The sequence below is a fragment of the Bubalus bubalis genome, chromosome 6 (assembly GCF_019923935.1).
Source record: "Bubalus bubalis isolate 160015118507 breed Murrah chromosome 6, NDDB_SH_1, whole genome shotgun sequence".
Classification (NCBI taxonomy): Eukaryota; Metazoa; Chordata; class Mammalia; order Artiodactyla; family Bovidae; genus Bubalus; species Bubalus bubalis.
In genome coordinates this window covers 114,894,818-114,918,423 of record NC_059162.1, presented here as the reverse complement: position 1 = coordinate 114,918,423, position 23,606 = coordinate 114,894,818, and the positions used below count along the sequence as shown (strand labels likewise).

Below are 23,606 nucleotides of genomic sequence, written 5' to 3'. Positions count from 1 at the left end.
GCACAGCATGAAAAAACCCCAGACTTAGGGAACCAACTGCCAGAAAAGATCAAAGCCTCTATCAACCCAACAGTCCATGGCACCGTGAGATAAGAGATGGCTTCCTGTCTCCTGCTGTTTATAATATCATCAATTTTAATGAAGATTTTAAGATGACGCCTATGTTATGTTTTAAAGGACTGAGAGGCCTCTCCTTGTGATGCTTCCTTCTACGTGTATCAGAAACTAGTTTAAGAACTATCAAGTTTCACACCTGATTGGGTACCGCGATGGCCAGTGGCTGCAGTCTGTGGAGTATGAACCACACTGATAATCTAGAAATTCCCTTCTACCTAAAAACTGTCATTTTGGATAAGTGATTTTTTTTTTTTTTAATTGTATATAGGGCTCCAGTTGCTTTACAGTGTGGTGTTTGTTTCCGCTGTCCAGCCAGGTGAATCAGTTACAGCTGTATACACATCCCCCTCTTTTTGGGATTTCCTTTCCATTTAGGTCACCACAGAGCACTGAGTAGAGTTTCCTAAGATAAACAGTAGGTTCTCTTTAGTCATCTGTTTTATTCACAGCAGCATATATATGGGCTTCCCTGGTGGCTCAGGGGTTAAGAATCCACCTGCCAATGCAGGAGACGTGGGTTCGATCCCTGCCTGGGTTGGGAAAATGCCCTGGAGGAGGAAACGGCAACCCACTCCAATATTCTTCCTGGGACATCCCATGGACAGAGGCGGCGGACAGGCTACAGTCCACAGGGTCAGAGAGTCAGACACATATAAACAACAAGTGTATATATGTCAATTCCAGTTTTTTAAGCAAATCCATCGATAGTCGAAAGAGGTAACTCCTCTTTAAAAGTCAGTCCTCTGGGCCCACTGAACATAATGCAAGATAAGCTCTTACTTCCAGACAAAGAGACTTCAGATAAGGGACAAGCTGATTACATACCAGTGACAAATTAATAATCATATTTTAAGACACTTGGGTTATTCAAGGTTCATTACCTCTTAGCCCCACATTAGTGGGTGCAGACCGGCTACTGGTCCCACCTTGACACATTCCCCACCTGTTCACTGTGTTTGGAAGATCTGGTCACAAGCCACGTGCCAGACACCAGGCTTGCCTGTAACACGTGGGTTTAAAACTTCCCACCCCTAAGAACTTGAACTCAATTTTTTTTTCCCCTGAAGAGTAACTCAAAAGTTTTCCTTTTGTTTTTGTTATCTCTGAGAATTCAGCTTACTATACCAAATACTGCTATTATAGTTTTGCCATTCATGCGTTATTTCAATTTGTTAATTTCTTAAGAAACTGACTGAATTTGAAAACACATATACAAGTGGTACTGACAATGTGATGCTTTATAAAAAGTTACTATAAATCATGTACACACTTTCTCATTCAAACATAAACAAGAGCTACACCACCAACAGAGAGAACCCCCTCCCCAAATCTACGTATTCCCCCCCTCCACTATACACTATACATACACCCTCTACCCACAGGTTCAATCAAAACTCTACTCCATATCAGGGATCTTTGAAATTCAGTGAGAAATTATCAAGGATGAATCAGATGTGGCCTTTTCAGGGACAACTTACAAATTCTAATTTCTAGTGGATTAGACCATGTAAAGAGCTACCAGGCAGTGACAGCCGGTGACACCCATGGTTATCGACGACGGCAGGGTAGCCATCAAACCAGGGTCAGAGCACCTTCTCAGACTCAAACAGCTAACTTACACGAACCTATGACCGTTTTCCTTTTCTACCTACACCCCCTCCACTGAGCATCACCCTAGGCAAGTAACTGTTTTCATGTCATCCCTGTTCTTGGAGAATTTTAAACTAGTCTGTCAGTTCAGTCGCTCAGTCGTGTCCGACTCTTTGCAACCCCATGAACCACAGCACGCCAGGCCTCCCTGTCCATCACCAACTCCCGGAGTCCACCCAAACCCATGTCCACCAAGTCGGTGATGCCATCCAACCATCTCATCCTCCGTCATCCCCTTCTCCTCCTGCCCTCAATCTTCCCCAGCAAACTAGTAAACCCCTTTAAGAAGTGTAACTCCAGCAGCTGAACCTTTTCCGCCCCACCCTAACAGACACTAACCACCCACCTGGCCTCGGAAATTCGACATATCCAGCTCTCACTGCAGAGCGGGCTGTGGGTGTGGGACCAGGGAGGGGGTGCGGACGTGACCCTGATGGGCACAGAGGTACCGTGAAGACAGAAAAAGGGCACACTGGCCTGGCACCAGCAATCTGATGTGACTGCAGGAAGCCAACCCCACAAAGAAGGCAGTTTCCAGGCCTCATAAGATCTGTCTTACATCATAAGCCCTTAAACTGTGATATAAATGTCAGTCACTACTACAAATGATAAAAAGTACATATTAACAGATGGCAACTCACAAGTTCACCTTGTCAATATATATTAAATATATTTATATGTGTGGACACACATGGCTTGCTTTTGAACATGAAAAATCTTTGAAAGTACTCCTTTGGAAAAGAAAATATATTTATACATTGGAGCCACTTTATTATCTATGGTTTTTCCAATAGTCATATATTGATATGAGAGTTGCTGTAAAGAAGGCTGAGTGTAGAAGAACTGATGCTTTTGGACTGTGGTGCTGGAGAAGACTCTTGAGAGTCCCTTGGACTGCAAGGAGATCAAACCAGTCCATCCTAAAGGAAATCAACTCTGAACATTCATTGGAAGGACTGATGCTGAAGCTGAAAGTCCAATACTTGGGCCTCCTGATGTGAAGAGCCAATTCAATGGAAAAGACCCTGATGCTGGGAAAAACCGAAGGCAGGAGAAGGGGGCAACAGAGGATGAGATGGTTGGATGGCATCACTGACTCAGTGGACATGAGTTTGGGTAAACTCTGGGAGTTGGTGATGGACAGGGAGGCCTGGCGTGCTGCGGCTCATGGGGTTTCAAAGAGTCGGACACGACTGAGCAACTGAACTGAATTGAAGTAAAAAAAGAAAAAGAAATCCAGATAAACTTGAGTCCATGAATGGGCAGTGAATCTGTGAGCTAAACACACGGCCTTCACCCCCATCCCCACCCTCCCACCTGTGGGACCCAAATGCTTACTTTTTAAATTTTATTTTTTTATTTAACTTTAGCTATGCTGGCTCTTCGCCGCTGTGCGGGCTCGTCTCTAGTTGTGGTGCACGGACTTAGCTGCCCTGCGGCACGTGAGATCTTCCTGGACCAGGGACTGGACACCTGTCTCCTGCATTGGCAGGCAGATTCTTTACCACCGAGCCACCAGGGAAGCCCATGGTGCTTTGTTCTAACAACGTGGTTAAGGCTCTGGGCTCTTGGCTCCCAGACAGGTGGGGACAGTCCACGTAAATGTAAGGTGAGGGATGAAGGGGACACAGGATCCCAGGGTCTGGGGCTGTCCTCGGTGGAATCCTGAGCTATAAGGGGTAGGCAGGGACTAACAGGAGAAACGTGCTGAGACACATAAGAGGCTGGTGATCACTTGTGAGGCAGACAAGTGGAAAGTGAGGGCAAACTTACAAAGCAGCTGACTGCTGAGCCAAGTGGAAGAAAACGCAAAGTTAAAAAATGGACGCCAAGGTTTGAAATTTAATAAAATGATGAAAGGATGCGCGGAACTCCTGCGATTTCATCTGAAAACTCGCTTGGACATTTAAAAGGAGAGCATACGTTGCCTGGTTTGGAGCCGTGCCAGGAGCAACCCTGCATTGCCGCTCTTCTGGGCTCGAGCAGTCTCCCCAGGACCAATGCACCGCGAGACTCCGGGACCCCGGCAGTAAGGGAACCTCTGATGAGATCGCCCGGCCATCCTGCTTGATCCCCAATATGCCTCGGCACCGGAGCTGGGGATGCGAAGCTCGGTCTAACCCAGATTCACCCAGAAGAGGCGGAGGCCGAGGATTCGCTTCCCGCCCCACCCCACCCCACCCCGGCCCCATCAGAAACAGGACCCTTTGCCAGGAGCATCCTTGTCCCAGGCCTGGGATGCTAACCACCGCCGGACCCCCAGCCCAGACCTGGGGTGGGGGTCGGGGAGATCGTCCCCTCCCTGCTGACTGCCTCCCCACCTCCCACCTCCCGCTCCTCTCCACCTGCACTGCCCCCCTCGCCTCCAGCGTCTCATCTGCCATCAAGAGCCTGCGCATGACTGTTTATCCCTTGGGCGACCTTCGGCTTCTTCAGGAGAAATTTCTCACCTGAGGCACGGCCCTCCTGGGGGTAAGAGATCAAGACCGAGGCGACAAGAAGTCACTTCGGAACGCTGGAGCCGGCTCCCGCCACCAGGCCTAAGGCGCTGTTACTTTTGGCCAGACCCGACTCTGTTCTTTCCCTTTCCTGTCTTCCTAACATAAAACCTTTCAGTCGCTCAGTAGCTCAGTCGTGTCCGACCCTTAGCAACCCCATGGACTGCAGCACGCCAGGCCTCCCTGTCCATCACCAACTCCCGGAGTTCACCCAAACCCATGTCCATTGAGTCGGTGATGCCATCCAACCATCTCATCCTCTGTCATCCCCTTCTCCTCCCACCTTTGATCTTTCCCAGCATCAGGGTCTTTTCCAATGAGTCAGCTCTTCGCATCAGGTAGCCAAAGTATTAGAGTTTCAGCTTCAGCATCATTCCTTCCAATGAACACTCAGGACTGATCTCCTTTAGGATGGACTGGTTGGATCTCCTTGCAGTCCAAGGGACTCTCAAGAGTCTTCTCCAACACCACAGTTCAAAAGCATCAATTCTTTGGCGCTCAGCTTTCTTTATAGTCCAACTCTCACATCCATACATAACTGGAAAAACCATAGCCTTGACTAGACAGACCTTTGTTGGCAAAGTAATGTCTGCTTTTTAATATGCTGTCTAGGTTGGTCATAACTTTCCTGCCAAGGAGTAAGCGTCTTTTAATTTCATGGCTGCAGTTACCATCTGCAGTGATTTTGGAGCCCCCCAAAGTGAAGTCAGCCACTGTTTCCACGTTTCCCCATCTATTTGCCATGAACTGATAGGACCATATGCCATGATCTTAGTTTTCTGAATGTTGTGCTTTAAGCCAACTATTTCACTCTCCTGTTTCACTTTCATCAAGAGGCTGTTTAGTTCTTCTTCACTTCCTGCCATTTAAACCCTTTTTTTTTTAAAGGGATCGAATGAAGACTGAGCATCTACAGTGAAGCAGAAATGATGTGTGTGCATGTGTGTGTGTCTTGCATGTTCTGTGCATAAAGAACGGTCCATGATAAAGGTCACCCACGGGACACATGGAACTGGCTGCTGGACTGTCTCAGGGCGGATGCTCAGTGGTCCCGAGTGCGGCCTGGCACTGAGGGACCACTCCCGCAGGCAAGGCCCAGGTGCCCGCCCCCCGCACGGCGCGTACATACCGTCCTGGAAGACCCGCTCCACGTTCAGCCCGTACGTGGCACACGTCTCGTAGTACGTGCACCTCTTCAGGTCGCTGGAGAGCTTCCGTGCCCGGGCGTCGTCGATGACCCGCGGGTTGGTGGAGCTGATGGCGTCTGCAAACAGACGGACAAGAAGAGGCAACACGGTGACCTCAAGCGGCCTGAGGGCACCCTGCCACCCACGGTCCCAAGGAGCTCAAAGCCCGCCCCTCGCTCAGCAGTGAGGGGATTGTTCTCAGGACCTGGAGTGATCAAAGCATAGTTTATCCCCACGCAGCTCAGACATGGGATGGCCAGCTGTCCCAGAGGGCCCTGTTCCTGAACAGGAAATAAAAGCATGTCCGCAAAGACCGGGAGGGAAGGGTGAGATGCAAAAGTGTTAGTCGCTCAGTCGTGTCTGACTCTGTGACCTCCAACACATGGACTGTAGCCCTCCAGGCTCCTCTGTCCATGGGATTCTCCAGGCAAAAATACTGGAGTGGGTTGCCATGTCCTTCTCCAGGGCATCTTCCCGACCCAGGGATCAAACCTGTGTCCATTGCAGGTGGATTCTTTACCATCTGAGCCACCAGGGGAGGGAAGGGGAAGGGTTAAATAAATGTGGTTCCTGAAGAAAACGGCATGGTCACTACGTGCAGTGGCCATCTATGCACAGGCGCCTGCGAAACACACCCCTCCACCAGCACCAACCCCTCCAGGTGCCCTCGGCCTCTGGACATGCGCTCGCGGAACCCCTGCAGGTGCCTGTCCTATTCAGGCACAGGGAAACCCCAGCGAACCAGAGGGACAGAAGTCTGTGTTCTCACGGAGTTGGTGTCAGGTCAGCCGGGGAAGGGGCGGAAAGTGAGACAGAGCCGAGAAAGGACCAGGGTTGTAGGTGGGGCACAGGGCGGGAGACAGGTCAGGAGGGCAGGGGTCAGGGAAGCGTGCCTGCAGGAGGTGGCGCGGCGTGGCAACGGTCCAGGGCAGGGGGTGGCCAAGCATCTCGGGTTTAAGGGCGATCCAAGGCTGAGAGAAGGAGTGGGAGGTGACCTGGGGCGCTAGAGGGGGCCACAGACGAGTGTGCAAGCCACATCGGGTCTGAACAGATGGCCTGGGTGGGTGGGCAGGGGACACCCCCACCTCCTGCAGGATCTGTGTATGGATGGGGAGATCTGGGCAGCAAAACAGACATCAGCACCAGCCACTGTCTCCCGATAAAATGAACCCCATGCCCCCGCTATTCGTTTTTAGCTTGGCCTGCATGAGCCCCGTGCTCCATTCATTCCAGGACTACCAAGTTACAGGGAGGGGAAGGGGGTCAGGGGCCGGGCACACAGGACCAGAGGAACAGCCCAGATGCTCCAGCCACAGTGCTACCATGAGACAAGATGGGCTTTTCAGGGACGAAACACGCTTTTCAGGGACTGTTCCTGATGCGACATTTTTCCTGAGGGCGTGAAGGCTCCTGAGGTACAGGAAACACCCAAGAGCTCTTTAAAGAAAAGCCCACCAGCGGAAGTCTTCTCCGTTAGTCCAGGAAACAGCAGCAGACAAGACACTAACAACCTCTCAAATGTTTGCCGCAGCACAGGAAATGCACGAGGCGCTCAGCCTTTTCAGTATTAAATAGGAGAGGTGTCTCCAGAGAATGGTACACTGACTTTGTGTTCACTTTCTCTTTTTCCTTACTCCCTGTTTGCTTTTCCTAGCCCCGTGGAACAGGTTTAACTGACAGTTCTGAATGACCCCCAGGAAAACTAACTATGGCCTGTCAGAGGGATTAATTCAAACAGTATCTCATCCTGTCTCACCTGCTGCTGCTAAGTCACTTCAGTCGTGTCCGACTCTGTGCGACCCCATAGACAGCAGCCCACCAGGCTTCCCCGTCCCTGGGATTCTCCTGGCAAGAACACTGGAGTGGGTTCTGTTTCACCTACAGATTAATAAACCTGACTTTGATTTCATAAAGTGAAAGTGAAGTCGCTCAGTCGTGTCCGACTTGTTGCGACCCCGTGGACTGTAGCCCACCAGGCTCCTCTGTCCATGGGATTCTCCAGGCAAGAATACTGGAGTGGGGTGCCATTTCCTTCCCCAGGGGATCTTCCCGACCCAGGGACTGAGTCCTGGTCTCCTGCATTGCAGGCAGATGCTTTAACCTCTGAGCCACCAGGGAAGCTCCAAGATTTCATAACACCTAAGGAAAAGAAGTATTTTTTTTAAAGGTGGAAACATCTTTTAGGAAAACAGTAGAAAAACAGTTAGAAACCCAGGATTTTCAAACGCTGTGGTGTATGTTGTTGGGGGCCGGCGTGAGGCACTCCGCCTGTGGCAAAGGTCATGAGGAAGGAGGCTCGACATACACAAAGGCGGGATCGAGCCTCAGGAGTCCCCCTGGAAATCCTCGAGCATCTACCCCCATAACCAGAGCCTGCCTGCTTTACTACTTTGTGCTCTCACCTACACCTCTGACTTTACGGGGGGCTGTCCCCCACCACCTCTTTCGGAGAAGGAGTTAACTTAGAGCTCCAGTTAATAATAATTCCTGGGCGTGATAGGAGTATTTCAACCTACAAACTCCTCTGAAGGTTCTCTAGCCTGCCTGACATGCTTGTCCGGCCACATGTGATTGCTCACAGCCTCCCAACCGTGAGAGGCACGAGATGCTTTAAACCTTCTAAAAACAGGTTCCTTAGAAAAGTTAGAAAACCATTAGTATAAGTATAATGGGCTGATTAGAAATTGTTTTGGTGAAGGGTTTTTCATTTGTTGAGCCAATGTTTGTTGCTAAGACTCCACATCCCCTGCCCTTACACACATTAATGAATATATAGAAGAAATAAGTATTAACCTTTGATATAAATCACATTAGACCTTAGGCTAAGTAAATTCTTTCCTTAACTAAAACCCACTACACCCTCACCCTATAGGAATGTAACTTTATTTGAGTGACGTCTGTTTTAAGAATAATCACCCCTGGAGAAATAAGTGTCCTGGTTGACTGACCGCTGTCACAAGGAGAGGGTCGTAAATTGTCAGCAGGCCCCGTGGCCAGAAGATGATGTAACACCCCTAAGACCTCTGTATACATTTGTATGAAGCACCTGACTTTGATAAAAGTCAGGACGGCTGACCCCGCATGACTTTTGTATAACATCTCAGTGTATAAAAACAGACTCTGGAAAATAAAGAATTGGGATCAGTTTCTCGAAATACTGGTCTCCCCATGTCGCTCTCTCTCTCACTCTGGCTGAGTCTCCATCTGGAGAGCGGAACCCACCAAGCTTACTAATTTTGCCTGGGCTTCTAAGATCCGACCGGGGAGGCCTCAGTGTCTCCTCTCCTTCGGGAGAACGGAAGGACGCCTGCGGCCTACGTAAGTGGTGCAAACTTCTTGTCTTGAAGTTTTATTGGTCTCCCGCGTAAACCAAGCTACTCAGCCTCTTTTCTCCACTGAATTTTCCTACTGAGCTATCCTCATTCTATTACTCTTCATATCTTTGATAAATATTTAAAATAAGTTGCCAAAGCCGTCTCCCCTTCAAATACCCTGGATCAGCCAGGGCTGGACCCCGGCAGTATGTAAACCAGAAAATAAATGCACAGAGCATTCATCCAGCTTAGAATGTATCCTCAACGGGTTCCCCACAATGACCGCAGCCTCCTTCCCTGGTGAGTGCCCACCCTATCTCTGTCCCATCCAGCTTCCACAGCACGGCGTCACATGTCAGAAACAGACCCTACACTGGGGCGCTCTTTTTGTCTCATGTATCACTCCTGAGACTCTGCATCTTTCATCTCTTTTTACAGCTCAGGTTTCACCCTCAAATCAATGCGATCCGCCCGTCTCTAAAACAGGCCATGTTTAACAAACACCATCGCCTGGGCCCTGATGAAAATCCTCCAGCTCCCCGATGCAACCCGGGAGAGAGCACGTCCACTCACCGCCGGGTGAGGCCCCCCACCCACGTGTCCTTGAACAATGACCTTGATTCTCCTTCACCTTCTGCACCCCATAACCTCCGACGGGGCCACAGGCCCCAGCCACCTCGGGGGGGGTCGGGGGGAATCTGAGATGCCCTCACCACTGTCTGATGCCCCATGCAGTCTGCACAGCAGCAGGATCTGTGTGCAGGGTTCACAGAACGCGAACCCACAAGGAGCTAACAGTCCCCGAGGGTGGAATCATCCAGAAGCCCGCACTCACTCCACCTTCCCACCATGGGGGCTTCTAGGGTGCTCTGGGAATCGGAGGTCTGGGCAATGACCCCTCAGGTGAGGACTGTCCCTCCTGAAAACACTCAAGTCCTGCTCCTTTGGGGTGTGGCTTTGCTGAAGTCCCAACAGGTCTGAGACAAGCCCTCAGCCACAGACGCTTATAAAACTGAGGGAATGAAAGGGGGCTGGTTTCTGACCTCAGGGCCCCCAGAGGGACTTCTCCAGCCTATATAGCCGTCTCTGGGGCACCCCAAGACCCGGATCATCCTGGCGGGAGACGAGGTCAGATTCCCCTTCAGCTGGGGCGGGACACACAGGGACGACACGCACCTCCAAGGTCAGTGGCCGGCAAAGACACCCGCCGACCCCCCCAGCAGGACCTAAGGACAAGGTCAGCGGCCGGCAAAGACACCCACCGAGCCCCCCAGCAGGACCTCAGGACAAGGTCAGCGGCCGGCAAAGACACCCGCCGACCCCCCCAGCAGGACCTCAGGAAGGTGGGCCACACGGGGAAACAGAAGGAAGGAAACCAGCCTCGTGCTCAACACTGCTGTGCCCACGGATGCCCCCAGGTCCCCCCGAGAGAGTTCCTCCCTCCAAAGCCTGGCAGCGTCAGTCCAGAGGCAGGGAGCCCGGGTCTGCGTGGCCCCCAGACTCACCACTCTCTACACCCAAACACACAGCTGCAGAAGACAGACAGCAACTGGTCAAGGCAGCTTTCTGGCTCGGACTGAATGCCTCTCTTGCCTTTATTCCAGGGACCCAACTGCACAAGGGCACTGTGTGTCCTGAGCGTAGACCCCTGAACCCAGGGAGCCGGTAAGGAGATGCCCACACAGATGGCGCGTTGGCTCAGAAACGCTCTGGGCAGGCCTGCAGGGAGAGGCGAATCGCTGAAAATTAACGGCCTCGATCTCCAGGCAGCCTGGAAAAGCAAGATCCAATTTCAGATGAGCTGCCCACTACAAAACGTTATGTGTCAAGAAGTTTTAGTCCCTTCACTGTACATCCAAAAGTATCACAACACTGTCTGGTAATCAGCTATAACCCAATACAAAATAAAAAGTTTAAAAAAAAATTTTATTTTTAGGAAGTCAAACACCCAATCCTGCACTTGTCGAACACAAACCAAGGGCTCCTTGCGGGTGCGCCTTGTCTCGCAGTGACCACTAGAGGGCGCGTTGGGCATTAAAAATCTCTCATGTCAGCTGAGTGCAGAATTGATGCTTTTGAGCTGCGGTGTTGGAGAAGACTCGAGTCCCTTGAACTGCAAGGAGATCCAACCAGTCCATCCTAAAGGAGATCAGTCCTGAGTGTTCATTGGAAGGACTGATGTTGAAGCTGAAACTCCAATACTTTGGCCACCTGATGAGAAGAGCTGACTCACTGGAAAGATTCTGATGGTGGGAAAGATCAAAGGCGGGAGAAGAAGGGGACGACAGAGGATGAGATGATTGAATGGCATCACCGACTCAATGGACGTGGGTTTGGGTGGACTTCGGGAGCTGGTGATGGACAGGGAAGACTGGCATGCTGTGGTTCATGGGGTCATAAAGAGTCAGACACGACTGAGCGACTGAATGGACTGAACTGAACTGATGTCCCAAGTTGGTCTAAACCCACCCCTACTCTAAAGGCTTCAGTTATGAGACCACTGGTCACGACATATATGCTTGGCGGGGGGCAAGAAGGGGGTGAGGTCCCCTCCATGAGTCCCCAACTCACATTTTGCATCTAGCACCCTGAGAAGATGCCTTTAGTTTATTCCACCCTTTTTTTTTTTTTTTTGCCCCCCCCAGCACACGTCCCCACTCCAAGATCTTGGCTTATCCTACCAAGGCGTGGATTACCCTGCTCTCAGTCACATCAGACCTGGTGCCCTGCATATAGCTAAGTGGTCCTGCTGCTCAAACACAGCGAGTTTCTTATCTGAACAAGTCTCACATCAGGGCATGCAAGGGCAGACCGGATGTGCTCATTCCAAAGGAATTAACAAAAACAGAACCTGCAAAAAGAAATGAAGGGATAAATCCAGGGTTTCTTGGACATGATTATTTTTTAAGTTCCTCATTTTTCTGACAAAGCGGTTTTAAAGTTAACCTTCACCTGGTTTCCCTGGTGGCTCAGCTGGTAAAGAATCCGCCTGCAATGCGGGAGACCTGGGTTCAATCCCTAGGTCGGGAAGATCCCCTGGAGAAGGGAATGGTTACCCACACTCCAGTATTCTGGCCTGGAGAACTCCATGGACTGTACAGTCCATGGGGGTTGCAAAGAGTCGGACATGATCGAGCAACTTGCACTTTCATCTGACTTTCTAAAACAATCCCTGTGACCCCTTAGTTAAGTCCCCAGCAGATATCAGCACGTCAGTGAATCTATGATCAAGAGTGTCCTAGGTGATGTCACTTTGCTAATAGATCAAGTTTTACGTGACCTAGAAAAAAATACAAAATGTACCTGTGCAGTAAGATTCTACGCGCTCTGAGGGATCTGCTAAAAATGAGATTTGGATCATAAGACATTAAGAAATACAGCAGAATAAAACAAAACTCGGCAATGTATGAAAACTCAGTATTAAAGCTGCAAATGTTAACAGAAGTAACTTTTTAGGTTGCTTATAAATCACATTACTTTATGACAGAGAGAATTAAGATGCCCTAATATAGAAATTAGGCTTTCTTTCTTTCTGAAGCCCTTGGGGGTGTAGCGATGTGTTTTGTTTTCAAGTTGCCAAGTGATTTCTCCACTGAACCAAATGAGGAGACAGGATGATTGCCATTTCAGGGATTCTCCCTCTAAAAAGTAAGACTTCAGCAGGAAATTATTTCTTCTTTAGACTGTCTGCAAACCGCCCCCGTCTCTGAAAACACAGGCCAGGAAGCCACTGACGGCTCAGCGGCCAGAGCCCCATGAGCCCCACCGGCCCGGAGATGCCACTCACCCTGGGTGCCCACCAGGACCAGCGGGATCTCGCTCGTGTTCCGGTAGCTGGCCATGCGGCTGTAGTAGTGATAAACGGTCTGGAAACTGATCTCATCCTCCAAGCTGAAGACAAACACGACGGCGTCCACCCACATGGCGAACTGCGGAGAAAGAGGGCAGGTGAGCGGGGCGAGGAGGGACGCGACAGAGGGAAGGAGCAGCACTGGGTCACCTTCGTGAGCACGGGCAGCGGGGCCACGCGTGGCGTCCGGCTTCTACCGAAACCTGCTTCTGAAGCATCGCTAATGCCCTTCTCATCCTTGGCACAACACACTTGGGACGGGGCCCACACCTGCTTCCCACCCAGGCCACCGTGTCGCCAAAGTCAAACCAGACCTTCTTCCCCACGGGAATGTCCACCCCCATACTGACTCGGCCTATGGAAAGCACCCAGCGCACACAGAGCCGACCTGGGGACCAACAGGCGGGGTGACCCCGCAGCTTCCTGCTGCACCCTAAACAGCCTTCGGAGCCCCCCCAGGAAGCCGTGCTGGGACCCTGAGGAGGGGCTCCTCCTCTGGGGGCCCACGGCTCAGAAGTCCTCCACCGCCAACAGAAGAGGTCTTCGTATTGTCAAGATCTGCTGCGGATGAATTATAGCACCCTTCGTGGGAATTACGACCCACTGCCAGAGACATTAACCAAACCAGTGAACAAAATGAGCAAAAAGGAGGGGGAAAAACAAAAACCCCACAGCGGCCCGGCTCTTTTATCGTTTTATTCTTGTGTTACCTGCATCCAGCTGAACTCACATCAGACCCTCTTTCTGGCAAATCAGCCGGAGGCACATGTTAGCTCATGTGATACCCACAGTCACCCTGGAAAGCTGGAGCCAAGTGCCTGAAGGACCCCGGGACTCTGAGCTCCCCAGGGTCACACACGCGGCACCAGGTACCGTCTGGAGCCTGACGCCCTCCTCTTTAATGAAAGGGGGGGAGGAATCCCATGTGCTTTTTCTAAAAGAAGCTGCAGCTCCGACGCAAGTTCTGATGGTCAAGGCATCAGCTCTAATACATTCAGGGAAAGTTTCCATTGGTTAAGCTGGCGTGCTAAGTCGCTTCAGTTGTGTTCTACTCTTTGCAACCCCATGGACTGCAGCCCTCCCGGCTCCTCTGTCCATGGGATTCCCCAGGCAAGAACACTGGAGTGGGTTGCCATGCCCTCCTCCAGGGGATCTCCCTGATCCAGGGATCAAACATGCACCTCTTACGTCTCCTGCATTGGCAGGTGGGTCCTTTACCTCTAGCGCCACCTGGGAGCCCAAGCTCTGACTTCTACATAGAAATGAGAAGGGTATTCAGTTACCCGTGGAGATTCTATGTGACAGGACAGAATTAAACCTGAAGTTCAGATGATAACGACTAAACAGTAACAGCAATCACGGCTGATGAAACCTTCAGGGTAGGGTGGTGCACTGGGTCCCCAATTCCTCAAGCTGGAGTTCCCTCTCCAGGGTGGACCTGGAGCCCTTGGGGACAGGTCTCATCACTAACTCTGGTCCAGGGCAGCCGGCTCGCTGGTCTACCACTGGAGTCAGGGGAAAAAAGCATCGTGTCTATGCATCTCTGGACCCACCAGTGTCCATCCCTGGGCAGCGACCCTGGACAGCAGTGGCCCTGAAGCCACTCAGCCAGCTCCGACATGCGTTTCTGCACGTCTCTCAACTTTCTTCTTAGACTGTTAATGGCCGGAGCCGAGGTGAGCTCTCTGAGTGTGGAATTGCCCCTGCATACTCGGAAACATGTATGAGCTGGAAAGGTGGAAAATCAGCCCAGGTGACTCCCGCACTTCGCCGATGTCATTCACCTGTTCCCAGCCGCCGCTGAGGGAGCCCTGGTGACAGCAAGACAGACGTCCCATGGGTGAGGGTCACTGCATCACAAACCGTCCAGGACGCTGTCAGGTGTCAAGCCTGACCTGCTCGAAGTAACAGACAGGCACTGACCACGAGCTCTCACAGCTTCGTGACCTGCTTCTTTCCATGTTTAACCTGTCTCTAATGTTTCCTTATTACTAGCATGGACTACGCTGTTTCATCAAAGCTGAAGAAATCTTTTCCATACTTTCACATCTTTGCTATCAGAACGTACCTTAAGGACTGCTTTCTTTCATGACTTGACAGTATATTTCCTTTAAAGACTGGCATAGCTTATCATCAGTGACACGTTAGACTCACTGGAGCATGGTAACGCCACGCCGGTTTTCTGTAGAGCCACACAGCCCTCACTGTATGGAGTTCTAGAACTTTAACAACCCCCAGATTCAACATTGTTCACTTAAATCACTAAATTTAAGTGCACTTTCACAAACGGGTAAGTTCAAGAAAGAACACCAGGGATATTTTTAATATTAAGTTTGCATTAATCAGTCTTGACTATTACTAGCCCTTACCTCCTTTAAACTGTTTAGCTAGTAAATTATTATAGAAATAAAGCCATAAACTAGGGAGTAAACCAAATAAAGAAATTTTTCACACTCAGGCTGGTTTTTTTTTTTCTCCACAATGCCCATTTTTCAAGGAACTCTCAAAGAAGTCACACCATGCTGCAGCCTCTGGTTTTCAGTGGAGAATGACCTGGGCTGTGAAGCCTGGTGGGCAGCCTGGTTGTGGTGTTCAGATTTCCAAATTCCACCCAGCTTTCTACGTGACTGGACTGCTCCAGAGCAAATGGCACCCCACTCCAGAATTCTCTCCTGGAGACTCCCTTGGACAGAGGAGCCTGGAGGGCTACTGTCCATGGGGGTCACAAAGGGTCAGACACAACTGCAGTGACTTAGCATGCTCTCGAGATGAAATACTTATACGAAAAGGGTGGGAAGCTATAGAAACTTCCAGATACCAATGCCACTGAGTTGACAAATCAGTGCAAAATCTGCTCTTCCTTCCTTCTTAGAAACACAAAGGGAAAATCAGCCACACAGACCAAACTTCTCCTCCAGGTTTCTGTCTGCAGGAAAAACAGAATTAGCCTCTCCCCAAAACTAGATGGCACATTAAAGCACAGAGACATTACTTGGCCAACAAAGGTCCATTTAGTCAAGGCTATGGTCTTTCGCTTACTCCTTGGAAGGAAAGTTATGACCAACCTAGATAGCATATTCAAAAGCAGAGACATTACTTTGCCAACAAAGGTTCGTCTAATTAAGGCTATGGTTTTTCCTGTGGTCAAGTATGGATGTGAGAGTTGGACTGTGAAGAAGGCTGAGCACTGAAGAATTGATGCTTTTGAACTGTGGTGTTGGAGAAGACTCTTGAGAGTCCCTTGGACTGCAAGGAGATCCAACCAGTGCATTCTGAAGGAGATCAGCCCTAGGATTTCTTTGGAAGGAATGATGCTAAAGCTGAAACTCCAGTACTTTGGCCACCTCATGCAAAGAGTTGACTCATTGGAAAAGACTCTGATGCTGGGAGGGATTGGGGGCAAGAGGAGAAGGGGACGACAGAGGATGAGATAGCTGGATGGCATCATTGACTTGATGGACATGAGTCTCAGTGAACTCTGGGAGTTGGTGATGGACAGGGAGGCCTGGCGTGCTGCAATTCATGGGGTCGCAAAGAGTCAGACACGACTGAGCGACTGATCTTATCTGATCTGATCTTATGGTCTTTCTACTAGTCATGTATGGATGTGAGAGTTGGACTATAAAGAAAGCTGAGTGCCAAAGAATTGATGCTTTTGAACTGTGGGGTTGGAGAAGACTCTTCAGAGTCCCTTAGGCTGCAAGGAGATCCAACCAGTCCATCCTAGGAAATCAGTCCTGACTATTCATTTGAAGGACTGATGTTGAAGCTGAAACTCCAACACTTTGGCCACCTGATGTGAAGAACTGACTCACTGGAAAAGACCCTGATGCTGGGAAAGATTGAAGGCGGGAGGAGAAGGGGATGACAGAGGATGAGATGGTTGGATGGCATCACCGACTCAATGGACATGGGTCTGAGTAAATTCCGGGAGTTGGTGATGGACAGGGAGGCCTGGGGTGCTGCAGTCCATGGGGTCGCCGAGTCGAACACGACTGAGCAACTGAACTGAACTGAGAAACCTCAGTCACAGGAAACATTTCCAGGGGCCGCTCTCTCAGCTCTCCTGTGCACACCTGTGGAGTAAGAGCCTCAAGGAGGAGCCAGAGGTGCACACGGGTCCCCAGTGCGGGTGCTGGACTCACCTGGGCCTCCGGGGGGCCACCTTCATCTCGGATCAGCAGCAGATAGCTTTGTCCGTCGACGACAATCTCTTTCTTGAACCTGCCACCTGCCACACACACACACACACAAAACACCTGGTTACACAGGAAAGACAGAGCGTGGGGAGGGCAAACAGACGTGGGCTTCGCTTGTGGAAAAATACGCCCTAGACTGCGGCCCTGGAGGCAGCCCTGAGTGTTTAGGAGTAGCTTCAGATCTGTCTCCAGCAACCACTGGGCTTTGGAAGGACTACTGCCACTCCAGATTCCAATAGTCGTCTTTAAGAACCCATGATCGTTTGGAGTTAGAACACACAGGCTCCGCGCAAGGCCAGGATCGCTCGGGACTCAGGAGGGTGGAGCGCTCATGCGGGCTTTGTGTGCAGATTCGGGATGTCTCTCTCTCCCTGGGAACCCGGCTGATACAGAGTCCAGAAACGGAGAGCATCGAAATTCCTCATTCTCTCCTTGGATTCAGGAAACCCAAACGAAATTTTCATGTGCTGTGAAAAGGGCGGGGGCCTGGTCTCCACCGCGGGGACAAATTCCAGGGCTGAGAATCTCTGTATTCTCCTCAAGGGAAACCCAGTTCTTGGAGGGGAAACACACAACAGTATGGGGATGGCGTTTCCGTGTTCACAGGGCACAAGGGAGGGGCTGCTACCACACACGGGTTAGACAGAAGCTACTGGACGACACCTGCGCGAGACACAGCGGCGCGGCTGGCGACAGACAGCGTTAGAGACCACGCGGGGTCAGGGGCGGGGCGGCCGCGTGGAGGGGACGGGGCTGACCCCTCCCACCCGGGTGGGCGCACAGCCTCCGCCAGCACCTCCCTTCGGCGTCCTGGTTCGGACTGCCAGCCCTTCCCCTGGACAGCGGGAAACACGCCCACCGCTGGGCTCCTCTGCCACCTCCAGAGACAGACCACCTCTCCACCTTCTGTGCTCTGTGCCCTCCCCTTCCCTGGGCTTGGGAATTCGCGGTCTCAAAGAGAGGAACGCGTCTCATTTCAAGTCCCCGGGCAAAGGGGCCTTCCAGAAACACCAGCGAACTGACAACCCTGAGCAGCTGGACGCCCCCGAGAACCACGCTGCCAAAACATCTCCGGCCCCAGAGGCTGTGGGTCGGGTCCCTTGCTAGCCCGAGTCCCATCTGGTTCGGCGCCACAGTGACCCCTGGACCATGCCAGCCTTCCCTCCCAGAGTTCCGGGGTTTGGGCCACCCCAAAGAAGGATCGGCCTGCAGGTGGGCTGAGGCCCTGTGAGGCTGGGGTGGGAGGCTGGGTGGGAGGTCACAGGGCTAAGTGAGCACGCACGCACACACGGGGTAAGTGAGCACGCACGCACGCACGCACGGCCACTCCCACTCGGGCTCCCCTGTAACGGGCAAGACGCGCTTGCTTACACAGCAAAACTCAAACACCAAAGAAAGCCTTCCAGCATTACTACGGATAAACTCTCATTTTGGTCCCCCTCACTGTTGATACGGGAAAAAAAAGACGGAGCACTCCATGGAGAAGCGCTGGAAGGACACAGAGGTGATGGTGCTGGGATAGCACGTGCGCTTCCGGCTGTGGGTGGACCCACAGTGGGGTCCCTGCGCCCCCGCATCTTAGCACACACGGAGGCCAGCCCCTGCCTGGTGAACACAGGTTCCACCTCCACGAGGCCGCCCAGCTGCCCCGGGCATGCTGGATCAGCAGATCCCGATCTGCGTGGTCTCCGGGGCAGGGGAGGGGGGGAGTGCCCGCAGGACCAGCATCCCTCCGCTACCAGCCGCCACCCCCACCTCCCTGGGGAGCTGGCGCCCGGCGGGCGTCACCACTCGGCTCCCCAGGAGTGATGCCCGCTGCTGGCCCTGCCCCTCCCCTGGGTCTCTGCGTCCTCTGTCTTACAGGGTCAGCACTTGATGGATTTCATGTCTACTGCCATTCACCTTCTTCGATATGTTTTTGTAGAGTCAAGTTTACAAGTTATGTGTCCCAGTGATTAGATCACAATATTAACGCTAGGAAAGGCTAGCGTTCTAGCTAGAAAAAACTCTCAGAGTTCTTTCTGCTCCTCTGCTGTGTAACCGCAAGCAAAGGCCTCTGGATCTAATTTGTATCAGCTCTAAAAGGGCGGGTGATTGTCTTCTGGATCCCTAAGGGCACTTCCCATTCTAAAAATCACTATATATTATTCCCCTCTAAAATATGTAGTTAGTGCGTCTCTTCAATGGAGAAGGCAATGGCACCCCACTCCAGTACTCTTGCCTGGAGAATCCCATGGACGGAGGAGCCTGGTGGGCCGCAGTCTATGGGGTCGCTAAGAGTCGGACACCACTGAGCGACTTCACTTTCACTTTTCACTTTCATGCATTGGAGAAGGAAATGGCAACCCACTCCAGTGTTCCTGCCTGGAGAATCCCAGGGACGGGGGAGCCTGGTGGGCTGCCGTCTATGGGGTCACACAGAGTTGGACACGACTGAGCGACTTAGCAGCAGCAGCATGTCTCTTCACTATTTTGCAATTGCAAATATTGGACACTTGCAGTGGACTTGGGTGTGTTTTCTGGTGGTGTATGTACATCAGGAAACAAACGAAACACTCAAATGCATCTGCCATGAACCCAAAGGTTTGACAATTAGGTAAAAATCAGCCAGGTGTTTCAGCACCCAGATTTTGAGAAAGAATATGATTAAAAAGGTTGTATGTAAACAATAAACTCCTACTGCTGGTAGACCGTCAGGCTCAATGGGAACACGGACCACTGAGTACTGGAGAAACACAGCCCAGCAGATAAATACAAGACTTTAAAAGCCGTTTTCTATAGTTTGCTTCAGAGACACAAAGGGAAAAAGCCTTGGGATGAAGGCGTGGGCGGCAGCAAGCTGGTCTGCATTCATCAGGGCCACTGCCCTTGTTTTGTGAAATTCAAACCCACCATCTGATCCTAGCCATTGGATCTTTTCCTACTGAAATATTAGAGCACACCACCAAACTCTACATCCAATTTCATTTTTAATGTAGATTTATAAATGTCTGTTTTCTAATCCGATTTCCAATAAAGTCATCCCTCGGAATCCACAGGGGTCTGCTTCCAAAATCCCCTACATAAAACAGTGAAGAATTTTCACATTACCTACGTACATCCTCTTGTATACTTTAAGTCATCTACAGATTACTTATAACATGTAATACAGTGTAAATGCCATGTAAAGAGCTTTAAGTACAACATAAATGCTGTGTAAATAGTTGCCAGTATGAAATGAATTCAAGTTTTGCTTTTTGAAAACTTCCTGTAATTTCCACCCCCCACCCCCCAACGTTTCTGATCCATGGTTGACTGAATCTGTGGATACAGAACTGTTGACACAGAGAAATGGCTATATCTCCCTGCAGGTCTGTTTGACAGGACTTTGCAACCATGGCCCCACCCTATAAACTTGTTACATGAATAACTGTCAACCTTCTCTGACTGCCAAATACTACTACATAACACTAAATCACCCTAGGGATCATTTTATTTTTAGAGTGTGCCCAAACCTGACCCCTGTATTGGGAGCCATCGACAAGCACCTGTGCACAGGTGTGCAGGGCCCGTGCACCGCTGTTTAACCCAAGTCCACAGCAGAAGCAGGGCTCTCTGTACCTGTGAGGACAACTCCCTGAGAAGGGAGAACAGAGAGCACTCCATCACAAGATGGCTTGTGACCAGCAGAGGCAGACAGCACCACGTTAAAGCAGGCACAGATGGGTGAGCAGAGTCAAGTTCGTCTCTGGGCTTTGGTTTTCCTGAGTTTCACTGAACAGCAAGATCGCTTGCATCTCATGTGTACACAGAAAGGGGACATTCTTCCTGCCTAAATTCAACCTGTGCCTGTGTGTGCTCCGTCGCTCAGCTGTGTCTGACTCTTTTGCAACCCCATGGACTGGCAGCCCACTAGGCACCTCTGTCTATGGGATTCTCAGGACAAGAATACTGGAGTGGGTTGACCGTTTCCTCCTCCAGGGGCATCTTCCCAACCCAGGGATCTAACCTGCATCTCCTGCATTGGCAGGTGGATAACTTACCACTGAGCCACCTGGGAAGCCCCACGTGCAATTTTTTAAATTTAAATTTAAATTTCAGGTTCATGCAAAGGTTAGTTTTCAGTTTCCACCCAGAAAACTGTCCTGGGAGCCTCTGTTGCCCTTGAGCTTGGATTCTTAGGCGGGTCAAGGTAAAAGGTAGACCTGAATGTACCAAACAGAAGCAGGGATGCTGACATGGATGTGTTATGAAAAGCTCACCAGAGAGAAAAGATCAGTGTTTTTTGTTTGTTTGTTTTTGTTTTTTAATATCTTGAAAAAAGACTTAAAGGAGTCCCTTACAATCCACTGTGCTGTGCTTAGTCGTCAGTCGTGTCTGACTCTCTGTGACCTTTTGGGAGTCTTTGGAGCCCACAAGGCTCCTCTGTCCATGGGATTTTCCAGGCAAGAATTCTGGCGTGGGCTGCCATCCCCTTCTCTAGGGTATAATCCACTGGTGACCAATTCCTCTCAAGGTTTCAAAGTTACTCTTGAGTCCTGGTCTCATGCTGGGGGAACCAATTTTGAATCTGGGATGCTAGTGTAGGTCAAAACAGCTGAGTTCCCTCTACTCTTTAAACTTAAGCTATGCACGATGGATCTACAATGGAATCTTGTTACATATAAGAGCTGTCTACATCAAGAGAGGTATAACCATCTCACCTGGGTTGGCATTTCTGCTTTAAAAAGGGAAAAAAGAAAACCAAATTTTCCTATTACCAAAAAAAAAAGTTTTGTTGGCAGTAAACACTCCCAACAGATGTTTGACATTTCTATGCTTTTGGCTAATTGGACTAAAAATTATTAACATATCATTAACAGGTCTCCAAGCAACAGCGAGCCTTATACTTTATAGTTTACAAAGCACTTCTCTTCCCACTTCATCTCATCCTCCTCACAGCATCTTACGGTGCAAATACCACCAGAACATCCACATCTAACTGGGTGGAAAAGGAGTTCAGACGCTGATCAATCTGCCCCCTTGCCCCCCAGAAAGGAGGGGGAGAGACCCAAACCCGCGCATGCTGCCCGGTTCTCACATCTTCTCTCTTCTGTGTGGACTTCTGCTGAGACAGTTCATGGCACACACCATCTGCAAAGGAGCCTGGAAGCCTTCGTGTAATTCCCTACACCCACAGGGCAACACCAAGAATGTGGGTGGTGGCGTGTGTCTTTTTCTCATTCCATTCACCACCATGGAAGGAAGCTGTCTTCAGCTGCAAATGAGTCATCCCTGTGCCTGCTTGCTAAGTCACTTAGCGTCTGACTTTGCGACCCCACGGACTGTAGCCCACCAGGCTCCTCTGTCTTTGGGGATTCTCCAGGCAAGAACACTGGCGTGGGTTGCCATGCCCTCCTCCAGGGGATCTTTCCAACCTAGGGATGGAACCTTCATCTCTTATGTCTCCTGCACTGGCAGGTAGGTTCTTTAGCATTAACGCCACCTGGGAACCCTTAGAAAACTTAGTGCTTAGGAGACTAGAAAGGAACAGACCTGCCCAAGACTTTTTGTGATAGGGAAAACACCTTTGTATTTTGTTACAAGTTCATCAAGAAAGGGATATTGCCTATAAGATTAAATGATACAACGGCCCATCTCTGGGAACCCTGCCTCCCAGGTAATGAGCATTAAGCAAAAATACTTGTGTTTAGCTCACAGGAAACATCCTGACCAGGCCCACCTGTGAATAATGCAGACAGGAAGAAATGAACACAGCCCCCTGCAGAGGCTGATCGTTGATGCTGTTCAGCTGCTAAGTCCTGGCCTCCAGTCCTGACACCTTCATGGGGCCCCAGCTCAGGAGCGCCTGATTTTCCCAGAGGGACGGTTTTGAGATTCTTGTCATTTCTGACATCTGCCCAAAACATTCTTCTTACTTAGCCTAGTAATACAATAGAATATCTGCGAAAGGGGTCATCTCCTAATTATTTAGGACTGGAGAGATGAGAGGAATACACTGGAGACAACAATCAATCTTTTCATTTCTCCCTGGGAGAACATAAAAAATTAATCATGTGCCCAAAATTTCTTACAATGAATTTTGCTCTGTGGTAAAAATACTGAAGCCTGATGCCTATCGCTGAGGTTTTGGAGAAGTTTTGTGTCGTGATATTTAAATGAATTTTGGATCATATATTTACACTGGGAAAGAAGTTTTATTGGTAACATATTCGATTATAAAATTTAACCAAATCAGACTTCATTTCCTCTGCCAATTTTTTTTTTAAACTTATTGTTTTTAAAAAAGGAGGGGGTGACTATAAAAATGAACTAAGAATAAGGATCCGATTAATGCGTGGTGATTAGTTAAATAAGTTCACAGGTGAAAGGCTCACAATTATGACTTGAGGTGAAATGGGATTTAACACAAAGCCTACTGTCTTCAACAACTTCATTCCATCCAGACCTGAGTACAACAAAGACGAAAGATCAGGAAAGAAGGCAAAGTTCCAGGGTAAGAGGAAATACTCAAATTTTGCTGTAACGGAATTTCCCTTTCCTCCATTTCTAATAAAAGAGGTGGGGGGAGGGGAGGTAGTTAAAAACCAGAAAAAAAAATTCACCATCCACCAAGAAAAGATGCAAAGCGTCACATAAACAACCTTGAAATCACTGGCCTTAAGAATAAAAAGGAGCAGGGCAGTGGGGGGCTTCACCCGGACACGTGGCTTGCCACGAAGCCCTCAGGTGGCCCCAGCCAGTGTGAATGGCCTGAGAAGTACATGCATGCTTGCAATGGACTGCCATCAGGACCGTGCCGATCTCAGGAA

At 50.2% G+C, this 23,606-nt stretch overlaps 1 protein-coding gene across 12 annotated transcripts in view; it reads right to left on the bottom strand.

Moving 5' to 3' along the window:
- Positions 1 to 23,606, bottom strand: part of AGAP1 (ArfGAP with GTPase domain, ankyrin repeat and PH domain 1) — a 559,406-nt gene that overhangs the window by 324,062 nt on the left and 211,738 nt on the right. For all 12 annotated transcript variants that reach the window (XM_025289491.2, XM_025289492.2, XM_025289493.2 and 9 more), the window contains 3 exons: positions 16,762 to 16,847; positions 12,554 to 12,695; positions 5,395 to 5,529 (listed from right to left, as the gene is read on the bottom strand). In XM_025289491.2, coding sequence (XP_025145276.1) covers positions 5,395 to 5,529; positions 12,554 to 12,695; positions 16,762 to 16,847 — 363 coding nt within the window. The remainder of the gene's footprint in view (positions 1 to 5,394; positions 5,530 to 12,553; positions 12,696 to 16,761; positions 16,848 to 23,606) is intronic.